We start from the raw sequence: 12,076 nt of genomic DNA, 5'->3' as shown, positions 1-12,076 counted from the left end.
TCAATTTCCCCTCCCTCTCGAGAATGAAGAGCAGGGCCACGAGGGGTGCACCCACCCACTGTGACAGTGGATGCCGTGTTTTTAAAATGAAGTATTGGGAAAATATTTAAGCCGTGTGTATTGTGTGTAACATATTTGAAGTATTTAGGAATACTTCTAGAAATTGTTTTGAGGAAATGAGGTAATATATGGTGTAGGTCTTGTAGACACTATGTAAATGTTAGCTTTTAATCATGTTGCTCGAGTGAGTTTATTGAGACTACCAGTTTACCTTTTAGGACTTTATTATTGACAAACAGAATTATTTCTTTTATAAATTATTTTATTTAACATTTTTGTAATTCTTCAATCAGTTATAATTCATAAGTAACATTTCTTCTTTTAATCATTATAGGCTTCTAGATCAAAGTTTTAAGGGAGAGATAATAAAAACTCAGGAATTTCCACATATTCTCATACTCATTGGCAGAAACCCAGTGGGGTATCCATTGGCCTGGAAGTTTCTGAGGGAAAACTGGAATAAACTTGTACAAAAGTAAGTAATGCCACAAATTGTGGTGGGACTGTATGCATTATTTTACACCCCTACCCCATGTGTGTGTTTAACCTTTGCTATTTATATGAAGGAGTATCTTAGGTTGAAGATAACTTTTCAAATTAAAATATCCCTATGTAATTTATAACCTGAGTCCATTGCTAACCCATACACCCAGTGATGCTTTCTACCTAATCTGCCTTTCTCCTGCAAGGTCAGTGCAGCTTTCCCCTAACTCTTACAGCCGTGCATAGAGCTGTCATTTCCCTTAGGTTCTTAATCTTAATTAACTCTTGATATGGATTACATTTTACAAATAGATTGTTTTTTTTTTACAAATAGATTGTTGAAATGCTATAGGATATATAAGACACTTAACATGTAAATTGAATGGACAGCTTCTGTCATTTCTAGGTTTGAACTTGGCTCAACAACTATAGCTCACATGGTTATGGGAACAACAGACCAGTTTTCCACCAGAGCACGTCTTGAAGAGGTAAGGGGCATGTGTGTGAGACATTCCATCTTTTGAACTTAAGTATCAATTAGCTATTATAAAAGAGCAGGAACACATTTGTGGTATTTTGAGACTGAATCTTGTCATTTGATACAAGTTTTGAGTTCCCTTGTATATGCCTCTCATGAGACAAGCTTTGCTCTGCAATTAAAAACTTGGATTTTGCCAGGTTTTGTGGCATACACATTTAATCCAAGCACTTTGGAGGCAGCAGCAGGCAGATATCTCCGAGTTAAAAGTCAACCTAGTCAACAAAACAAATTCCAGGCTAGTTAGGATTACATAGTGACATCTTGTCTCAAAACAAAATGAAAAACAACAAAAACTTTTTAACTTAAAAAAAAATGACCCAACACAATGGGCTCTTGTTTAGAGAAGTTAAAAGTAAATCCCAGAGGTACAGATGGCTGAGGTGGAGAAAGAGGCAGAGAGGACCCAGGTGCTTCAGTATCCAAAGTCTTGTTTCTATTCTCAATTATAACATCATGTACTTCCCAAATGAATCTTAGGCACCTATAAGATCCATCTGTAAAATAAATATCAAAGAATGCAAAGCTGCAAGGAGGACAGGAGATAAGTATATGAGGACCCTACACTGAAGATTCCTATTGCAATGACACTTGACAGTTATGGAGCTTCCCAGTGGTCAGGCAAAAATAAGAAATTGGTATGAAACTGTCTGGTAAGATAGACTGAGAACGCATATATAAGTTCTACAAAAAGAGACATTCTTCCACCCTTCTAAGCAGAAAGGCATGTCTGAATTGGGTACTTAGATGGATCTGTGTGGCAGAAGACACAGTCTGGGCTCAGGAGAACTGTTAAAGGCTGGCTTTGATTGAGCTTCTGTAGAAGTCCACATTTCAGCCATAACATCGCAATGGGCTCTTTGAGGATAATGAAATATTTCAAACAATAAGTGAAGTGAAATTATTGATGTCTGATTGTTGATGAGTACCCAAAGTGATGAGGAATCAATCTTGTGTTCTACAGCAGTACACAGAGCTGAAGCACAGGGTAGGGCACAGAGAAGGGAGTGTCTCTTCTCTTCCCCAGAAACTGGACTCCCAAGTAATTTTAAAACAATTCTGCATCATTTCTCACTGGAACTTGATCTTTCTAAAAGTCACACTTTCTCCTGCTATTGGAGAACTCATAACATGGTATTATGATATAGGTTTTTGAGGAGTTAGCTGTCTGGAATTCATGCTAAATAAAAAAATACATAGTGGCCTATACTTGCTTACTAACTACAAATAAGAGATTAATAATACTGAAAAATTATGGGTTATTGTTAAGAAACCTTGAAGGTGAAGGGAAATAGTACAATTTTCAGTGCGTTGGTAAAAGAAGCCTGTCTATATCATTTGAGTTTAAGAGTTGAGATACCTAGGGATGCAACAAGAACAAAGATACGTTTTGAGGAGAGAGTGCTGCAGTCTCTTATCTATCTCTCCAGAAGTGTGGACAACTCTATGTAGATATTGGCAAAGTTTGGAATCTTACCACCGTAACTTGTTAAGAGCCCATTCCTCAAAGTGTTGGCACTAATATAGGCCAGACCCAAAGGAAAGACTGCATTTATATCATCGATAATGTTTTCCACGGCAAAGAAAACATCTGTACATTCTGCCTTTCAGATATCATATTTAAAACTTAGCTCTGCATCTCTGTATAACAGAATTCATATTAAATGGACACAGTCAATTAACCCTTCATTGTGAAATGGTATATGCAAAGCATTTTAAAGTCTGGCAACTGCAAATAAATAAGAGCTACAGGAGAAAAAGAATCTGACATCATGTGTCATGAGCTCATTTTGTGTAGTTCAAACTTAAGTTATATGTAAACGTATTCAGACCCCTTGGATTTCCTTCTATATATAATGTTACCAAATGCTGACTTGATTTTTCTTATAACTGGCCTTAAATAACCATTCGCTTAATGTAACAAACTAATGCTTTTAAAATTCACCTTTTCTTCCCAAGGTAAAAGGATTCTTTAGCTCCTTGAAAGAGAATGGTTCTCAGCTCCGTTGTGTTCAACAAGCCATTGAGGCCATTGAGGAAAACATACGATGGATGGATAAGAATTTTGAAAAAATCAGGCTATGGCTGCAAAAGGAGAAGTTGGAAATGTGACAGTTTGTTTCTTGTCAAGTTCCTGTGGTTTATAATCAGCAAAATTGTGTTCAATTTGAGTATTTTCAAGCTAAAGATGGTGGTTTTGGTTCCCACTGAAGATATTTTCTTATTTCATTTGACTCGATCATGTCTGAGAAAAGTTTGTCTTCAATGTCTGTTGCTGCCATGGGTCTGGCTAAGATGTGGCCCTTCTGTGTAAACCCAAGTGCCCAGTTCCTTGCCACAGAAAAGCCAGGGGGCTTCTTCTCATTTCATACTTTATGCTTCCACCCCACAGCTCGCAAAGCCCTGTGCCTTCTGTGTCAGTCATTCGTCAAGGTCTCTGCAAGACTGTGGGTAGTGAAGCACGTGTATAGCAAGTACTTGGATCATGAGCCTCACTGGAAAATGGCAGTGTGCCGGCCCTCCCATTGCTCTCCCTAAATCTACTGGCCACCCTGTCTTCCTGGCTGCTGTGTGGGTGTTGAGATGCAGGGTCCAGTTAACCAGGCATCTTTGCCCTCTGGGTTTTTACTGATAGACAACTCTAGGAGTTTGGAGTTGGAATCCAGGAGGGAGGGGGTAGACGTTTTACTTCTGAGATAGGCTTTCTTTCCCACACAGTCCTTTTCTATTTCTTGTCTGTGGTAATTGCCTCCTCCTTGTGCATTCAGGGCAAGGGAAAGAGCAGGAACCTTGTGATACCTGTCATGGTAGGACTGGTTATTTTTACACACCCTACTTGAACTTCTGTAAAAATGTGCATTTAGAAGCTTCCTTAGGTAAGTCAAATATGATAGCCACATACTTCCTTTTGAACCTCACTTCTGAAAACAAAACAAAACAAAACAAAACAAAACAAAACAGTGCACTCAGGTCTGTATCAGAAATACCCTTCATGCTGCAGGAGCGCCGCTGAAATACCAGCCCACTGGGGCACGGTCTATTTTTCTTTAAAAATGAGCGGCAGTCCTCTGCTCGCTCTCTTGGTTCTGGCCAGCGATTAGACTCCTTTCCTGGCTGTCGGTATTCTCAGAATGGACGCTGGGCGGGCATTGATTCCAGTCGCGACTCGGAAACAGCGCCATCTGCTGGCTAATAGGTAAAATGGCAGGTTTCTTTTTTAATGGAACTTTTGCTGCCACTTTGGTAGAAATCACAAGTGGCCTATATGCCTATGGAGGTACCTCAATTTACTTGTTAATAGGTTTTAGTTTCCTTCTGAATGTTATATCAGTATGGAAGTATGTGGCATTAATTGATATGATGAATACCATAATAGGCAAAATTGACTTTTTATCTAAAGGTACTAGGAACTTACCTGAAAGGGTCCAAGCTGTTGAATTTGACTTTCAGAAGTTATCACAGAGTTTTGATAAGGTAACAGACAGAATACCTTCATTTTAAGATATCATGGAAAGACTAATCCTTAAGAAGGGAATAGTGTTTTAAATTCCTGAAGAACTCACATTGGCACTTATTGCGAATACATCTCTGAGGACTCATTACGAAAGGATAATAAGAATAGCATGCTTATATTAGTATAAGGAAAGAATTCTTTAAGTATTATATAAGAATTTTTTGATGTATAGCATAAATTACAGGATAAATGAATATAACCAATAGGAATGATGTCAAAATATAATGCTGTAATATATGATGGAAAAGAGAGAGTTTAGGGGTGGGGGGCTCAATTATATTTTTATTGCTCTAACAAAATGTCTGAGGTAATCAGCTTAAATGAGAAAAGATTTTGCCTCAGTGTTTTTAGCTTAAGGCTTGCTGGCTCTGTTGTTACTGGCCCATGGCGAGATTCTATGGCTACCTTAACAGTTATCAGGGAAGAATGGTTACCCACTAGTGGCCAGAAAATAGAAGGACCAGAGAGGTGTCTGGGGACACCGTGTACTGTATCACAGCATACTGTCAAAGCCATACTCCCACAGACTAGACCTATTTCCTCCAACTAACACCTACCTCCTAATAGCCCATTCAAGCATGAAGTCATAAATAAATTGGTGACTGCAAATGGATTCACCTACTAAGGAGCTGAGCCCTCGTGATCCAGTCCCCTCTTTTACTATTGCCAACTGGGAACCAAGACTTCAACATGTGAGTCTCCTGGAGGGACACTTCATATCCAAACCACAACAAATGTGTTTACAATTCTATTTTTTATATTGACTGCCTATGAAGGCTTGAGAATAAAATAAAAATAATCCACTATTAATTTTTCCACAGAGTACATTGAAAAAAGAACATACAGCCAAGACTTTCCTGTAAAATATTTTCCTTTAATTGCATTTTATATCTTGATTAAAGAAACACAAATACTGATTTGGTCACTTTTACTTTTGGAAAATCCCATTTCCTAAACAAATAAAATGTTACATGTGCAACAACTGTTTGGTAATAAAATCCACCTGTTCTTTACTTCAAAGAAAATAGCTGCAATTATTTCCTTTTGACCAAATGAATTTAAAAATAAAAGGTAAAAGAGAATAAAAAAAGGGCTTCTTTAGATCCCATGGCTTATGCAAGTCACTGTGAGTGTCCAATTCTTGAGGATATTCCCAATTAAGAAAACTATTTTAGGTACCTTAAGTGTACATGAGATTTTACAGGTACTCTTAAATTTATGTTATTTCGTTACATCATTTAAGAATATTCCTATATGTGAATGGACATTTGTATACTACAGCCATAGCCTTGGAGGTGTATTTGTCAATGTCAAAGGTTTCAGCGTATTTTTAGAAACAAAAGGAACAAACATCTATACTGCCCAGAGTCAAGTATTAGACACCATAGGTTCAAATCTCTCAGGCAGTATATTCTCTTCTTGTCAGTGCCTTGAAAACAGAACGGTGACCACCCTTTTTTATAGAACTAGGAATTCAACACTTGTGTGGGCTTAATTTGATATCTAAATGGTGCATGGATGATTTGTACTTTTGGAGACAGTTACAAATATCACGTTCAATTTAAGTATTATTACTTTTGCTTGGTCTTACCTGCCTCCCCCCGCCCCCCAGGAATTACTGGTGATGTTAGTTATGTTTAGTAAAGTTAATTAAATCCCTAAAAAATCTTTTCATTTGTATCAAAGGCTGTGATCTTTGGAAACAAGAAAGTTGAAGTCTGGTTTATATATACCTGACATCTTTTCCAGCATTCAATGCCAAGAAATATAGATGGAACTTTTTTAAATCAAAATTCCATCATTGACACTACTGCAGTGCTCAGAAAACTCTGAGATACTATTCAAAGATGTTAGGATACCTTAACCTACTTTGATATAGAAGCAGATTTTAAATTTCATTATATACATACTGTGTGTGTGTACATTATTTTTAAAGAAATCCATTTTTGTGTTTCATAAATTTGACTCCTATAAAGCCACATATAGACAATGTGGCAAATGTCTCTAAGCAAATGATTGCAATCTGGGGTTCATGTAGAGAGTGGAACCACAGTTTAGGTAAACCAATATAGTTCAAACCCCATGAGTATTCTAAGAATCCCAACTTTATTGCTGAAACTTGCTGTGCACTGACATCACTAGCCTGTGCTTTGCTCTTCTGCTGACTTAATTCAAGTCTTAATGTGTCCTCTCTGTCTCAAGTCTCTTCTGTCCTCATTCCTAGTAAAGGAGAGATCAGGTACGAAAGATTGGTATTCCCTGGTTTACCCAGGTTATCTATCATTAATTTATTACTAGCAGCGCCAAAGGAGTTATGTGCCCAATATACAATATTTTATATTTGACTTATCAACATTAACCCAAAGATACATCAAATACAGTTCAAAAGCCCAAGAGAAAAAGAGGTAATAAGAAATCAGAATACTGACAAAAGATGAGAGCATTATTTTTCAAATGCTAAAAAAATTAAGTGCAAACCAAAAATAATAATGAGATTTACAGGCACTGAACGTATAAAGTGCAAAAGTTTGCAAAGGTTTTCTGGGTTTTTTTTTTGGTGTTATAAGAAATTATGAAATATGTTTCTTACAAATATAAAGCTTTCTTCTCCCACCTAAAGGTAATTAAAAATTTTTGAAGTTTATCCATACTGATATAGCAACACAGGTGAACCAGAGAAATTCATTTTCTTTTTGAAAAAGAATAACAAACCAGTGTTTAAGATGTCCAAAGACATCACAAATACCACTGTCTAGAAGCCACCCAAAAAAATTGTCACCAAAGCCTTTGTTCTTCAAATCACCATCCACCAGTTGAAACACTTTTATTCAGATACCCTGAAAATACAAGGAAATACGATTAGTTTCTTAATGTAAAATCCTTATTTAACTGAGAAGATGTGCAGCAGCTCGAGCTGGTGTGCACGGGCTCCTCTACAGAACATGACATGGATCGTGGGGAAAGTGGAGCCAATTTAACCCACACTTTTCTTTTAAAAGGTTCCCACTTCACATTTTCATTTGGGAGTTTATGCCTCAGTGTGAAAGCGAAGTTACAAGGCGACTTTTGTAGCTCTACCACGTGGGTCCCAAGGATGGAACTTGGGTGGTCAGGCTTGGTGCCAAGTGTCTTTACCTGCTCAGTCACCATGCCAGCCCCATTTTCTCATTTTCTTTCTTTTCCTTTCTTTCTTTCTTTCTTTCTTTCTTTCTTTCTTTCTTTCTTTCTTTCTTTCTTTCTCTCTCTCTCTCTCTCTCTCTCTCTGTCTGTCTTTCTTTCTTTCTTTCTTTCTTTCTTTCTTTCTTTCTTTCTTTCTTTCTTTCTTTCCTCCTTCCCTCCCTTCTTCCCTCCTTCCTTCCTTTCTTTCTTTTTTTTTTGGGGCTTTGTTGGGTAAGCAGTTTCATTTTATGGCTTATAAGAAGGCCAGAACCCATCTATTGAAGGATAGGTCAGAATCAATCATTGTTCTCGAAATTAACAAAGTTAAAAGGTTAAACTATGGTTCCCAAACTCTATGGTTTCTACCACTCAGCATGATTGTTATTTCAGAAACCAATTAATGTCATTTTGCTACAAATTGTAATACATTAATTTGCTTTGCAAAAAAAATCTGTACAATTATCTGGATTTCAAAGACTCTACTAGGTTCTGATATATTATTTTCTTTAAAAGTCTGAGTATTATAAAAGGTTTTTTGTTTTGTTTTGTTTTTGTTTTTCGTTTTTGGTTTCCCAACACAGGCTTCTCTGTGTAGCCCTGGCTGTCCTGGAACTCACTCTGTAGACCATGCTGACCATGAACTTACAAAGATCCACCATCTTCCATCTCCTGAGTGGTGGAATTAAAGGTGTGTGCCATCACTACTCAGCTCTTAAAGAGCTCTTAATCACATAAATTTTGTTTTTAAATTCTAGTAGCACAATAAACCCTTTAGTGCCTTTTAGAGAAGGGATTGCTTTGAACTTTGCACCATTTCCTGAGAGTAGGCCACAACAAGTATGAAATACTCAAGAGATAAACTTCATGTCTCTTCCCATAATGCAAGCTGCTAGAATGGCCAGTTATTTCTATTTACAGTAAAAACTCAACTTACCAAACGTGTAACTTTAACTTTCCTTTTTGTCAGTCTTTGGACTGGACGCTTCTTCTGTCTTCTAAGGGGGAAGCAAAGCTAGAGTCAGTGCTTTCATTTCTAAATCAGTGCTAAACCACTGTTTCACCAGGGAAGTTTAATGAAAAAAAAAGGGGGGGGCTCCTAAGGATTAAACAAACAGGTAGTAAAGAGGGTGGGGTGAGAGCTGGGGACAAAATAGCCTAGTTTATGTTTTTCTTCATTTGACACAAACAGACTCTGTCCTTTCCACTCAGGTTTTAGTTATAAGCTATAAGTAGCCTTAAATCATCCTAAATTTTCTACTTTAAACTTATTGTCTGTACAAGAAAACTTTCAAGTGCAGAAGTGTTTCTGGAATTAGGACAGTGTTTCACCATCCCACCATGACCCCATCTTTTTCTGCATTGGGAAGGGGCTAGCTAACTCATCTCCACTGTGTAGGTTTTTGTAAATGGGTTGGTCAGGCACTTTTGTAATTATAATTAAAAGATAAGGGATTAATAATTTAACCTGAGACATAATATTCTTGTATCGTGTGATGAAATCAGTTACATAAAGACTTTATTAGCTTGTCCGTAAGACGTGCTGATGAATCAATGAAAAAAAGAGGCCATGAATTTGGAAGAGAGCGAGGGAGGATATATTGGAGAGTTTGGAGGAAGCACTGGGAAGGGCACATTGATTTAATTATAATCTCAAAAAGAAAAGAGTAACTAGTCTATTAGGGTCTTTTATTTTTCATTATGGTCCAAATAAAGATTGTAGTTATTTAAAATAAGACATACATAAAATTGGAAGGAACTTAAAAATTGTCTGAACCAATATCCATCTCTGACTCCAGCTTGAGAAATTTTAGTGATAGGAGATATGCAACCACGATGCTACAAATGCCCAGTTCTCAGCACAGCTTAAACCTGTAACTTCCACCCGTTAGTTCTACAAATGCCCAGTTCTCAGCACAGCTTAAATCTGTAACTTCCACCCATTAGTTCTACAAATGCCCAGTTCTCAGCACTTAGCTTAAACCTGTAACTTCCACCCATTAGTTCTCATCCTACTTTGTACAACACAGAAAGTTAGGTACTGCTATATGAACTAGATATTAAATGCCCCTAAAGAACCATGTGTAAAACAACTTTTACTTAGGCCAGCCATTGGGGGGTGTGACCACATCTCACTCAGGGTTGTGGTATCCCATCTCTTCTGTGTTTCCTGACTCATGAGGTGAGCATTTTACCCCGCAACAGATTCCTATTTTAAAGCACTGCCTCATGAGAGGAACAAAGCAATATGATAATCGATCATAGGATGGATTTTCTCTTTGTAACTTAACTATCTCAAGTATACAGTGATATGATGTTGGTCATTATATGGATTGTCCTATTATTTACTAATCTCCCTCCCAAACACCATCCAATTAATACTGTGAAAACTCTAATGTCTTCCCTAACTTTATAAATTACCTGTGTCCTAGTTAGAGCTCTGTCAACTTAACATCCTAGAGGCACCTGAGAAGGGATTCTCAGCTGAGAGATTGTTCAGTCCAGACTGCTCTGTGAGCATGTCAGTAGAGGACGATCTTGCAATTTATGTAAGAGGGCTGAGCCCACTGTAAGCAGCATTAGTCTTGGAAAAGTGAGCCTGGCTCAGCAGGAGTCTGGGAAAGAGCTACCTAGTAACCTTACATCCATGGTTTCTGCTTGAGTTCCTGATTTTTCTCAATGACTGATTGTGATCTGGAAGTGTAAGCCAAATAAACTCTTTTTTCCATTAAGGTACTTTTTGATCCTGATGTTATATTATAGTACCTGAAATCAAGCTAGAATAATCTTCATGTTATAAAATCTATGTAAATCACATGCTCTGGTGGTGCAGTAATAACAGCAAGCCACATGCTGTTTGAACTGTTTGAAGGACACATTTCATTTATATTTTCAAAGCACAAGTTACTTAAAAACATTATATATACATACATATCTATCTTTAAAGTTTCAACTTAGATAATTTTTTGAATTTTTTTAAAAAAAATTTATGTGTACTGGTATTTTGCCTGCATGTATGTCTGTGTACCACATGCATGCCTGGTGCCCCCAGAGGCTGGAACAGCATTCTATTCCCGGAACAGGAATTATAGATGGTTGTGAGTTACATGTGGGTGTTGAGAACCAAATACAGATCCCCAGAAACAGTCAGTGCTTTTAAGAGCTCAGTCATTGCTCCAGCCCCCAAGAGATGGATTTTTTATTTACTTATCTGTCTGTCCGTCATCCATCCATCCATCTTTTTAGTAAGGCATGGGGATAGTTATTACTTAAGAGTCTTTCTCTCTAAATAGCTTACAACATCAAGCTTTAGCTAACAGATAAATATTACTTCCTTGCAATTGTTAAGCAAATACTGATATATTTATGGCCATGTTTACCTTGGACGAGTTCTTTGTTTTCACTCCATTCTTGGGTGCTTTGGAACTTGAACCCGTCTTCTTGCTCTTCTCCTAAAACAATGGAAGTGTAATGAGACTACTGCCATCATCAGTCCACGGAGACATTGGATCATTAGATGAATCCAGGCTACTCCTGTTAACAGCCTGCACACCCCCAACTTAACTGAATAAAAATGAGTAGCTTGGTACTAATCTTTAAAATAACAGTGATTATACCCATATCTTAGTCAGGACATAAAAAAGGCTAATAAGAGAGAACTGTGGGTTACCCTGGTGTTTAATATATCCCATCATTTCATGTGAAACCACAATTTTCTTTTAGAAAACCAGAGGTTAAAAAAAATCAGAGCCAGGCAGAAAACCCATTGTTTTCTCCCATTAATATATGTTAGTAAGATGAAAACAAATGTATAATTCAACAGTTGTGGTGCACTTAATCTATGAAGCACATCTCATAAATCGCACAACAGGAAGGGTGGATGCTGCAGTCTGTTTGCTGCTGTTTTGGCTGCATTAAACCTAACTCATGATCATGTCCTCTCCACCAACTGATTTAATTTACAGACTCTCTCAGCCTCCTGCTTCTCTCTTCTGGAAACACCTAATTGATGTTTCTGTCTCATTTCCTTTCCTCTTTTTCCCCTTGTCTCCCTTCACTTTATTTTCCCACTCATTTCCTCTCATCCCCTTCCTTTTCTCCACTCTGTTCCAATCGTTTCCTCTTCTTTGATAAATGTCCTATGTTTTTGCATGAAGGCTGTACAGCTTTCAAATGTAACAGTGTCTATGGTTAGATTCATTTCTCTGCTAACACTGAAAACAGGGGTTTGGGGTTTTTTGTTTTCCTTCATGGCATATAAAAGTCAACGTAAGTAAAGAAGAGCTCTGATTTTGTTTTTGTTTCTTTGTTTTTGTTTTCAGAGA

At 37.3% G+C, this 12,076-nt stretch overlaps 2 protein-coding genes across 19 annotated transcripts in view; one reads left to right on the top strand and one right to left on the bottom strand.

Annotated features, from left to right (window-relative positions):
* Positions 1-5,578, top strand: part of Erap1 (endoplasmic reticulum aminopeptidase 1) — a 34,056-nt gene extending 28,478 nt beyond the window's left edge. For all 3 annotated transcript variants that reach the window (XM_075976449.1, XM_075976452.1, XM_075976451.1), the window contains exons 17-19: positions 395-535; positions 950-1,031; positions 3,041-5,578. In XM_075976449.1, coding sequence (XP_075832564.1) covers positions 395-535; positions 950-1,031; positions 3,041-3,193 — 376 coding nt within the window. In that variant the 3' untranslated portion in view covers positions 3,194-5,578. The remainder of the gene's footprint in view (positions 1-394; positions 536-949; positions 1,032-3,040) is intronic.
* A 1,266-nt stretch (positions 5,579-6,844) lies between these two features.
* The window catches only part of Cast (calpastatin), a 92,810-nt gene continuing 87,578 nt past the window's right edge, over positions 6,845-12,076 (bottom strand). For all 16 annotated transcript variants that reach the window (XM_075976458.1, XM_075976459.1, XM_075976454.1 and 13 more), the window contains 3 exons: positions 11,132-11,203; positions 8,689-8,749; positions 6,845-7,432 (listed from right to left, as the gene is read on the bottom strand). In XM_075976458.1, coding sequence (XP_075832573.1) covers positions 8,702-8,749; positions 11,132-11,203 — 120 coding nt within the window. In that variant the 3' untranslated portion in view covers positions 6,845-7,432; positions 8,689-8,701. The remainder of the gene's footprint in view (positions 7,433-8,688; positions 8,750-11,131; positions 11,204-12,076) is intronic.

Source organism: Microtus pennsylvanicus, chromosome 6 (genome assembly GCF_037038515.1).
Source record: "Microtus pennsylvanicus isolate mMicPen1 chromosome 6, mMicPen1.hap1, whole genome shotgun sequence".
Lineage (NCBI taxonomy): Eukaryota > Metazoa > Chordata > Mammalia > Rodentia > Cricetidae > Microtus > Microtus pennsylvanicus.
Note: the sequence above shows the minus strand (reverse complement) of the source record. Positions and strands in the feature narration are given on the sequence as shown.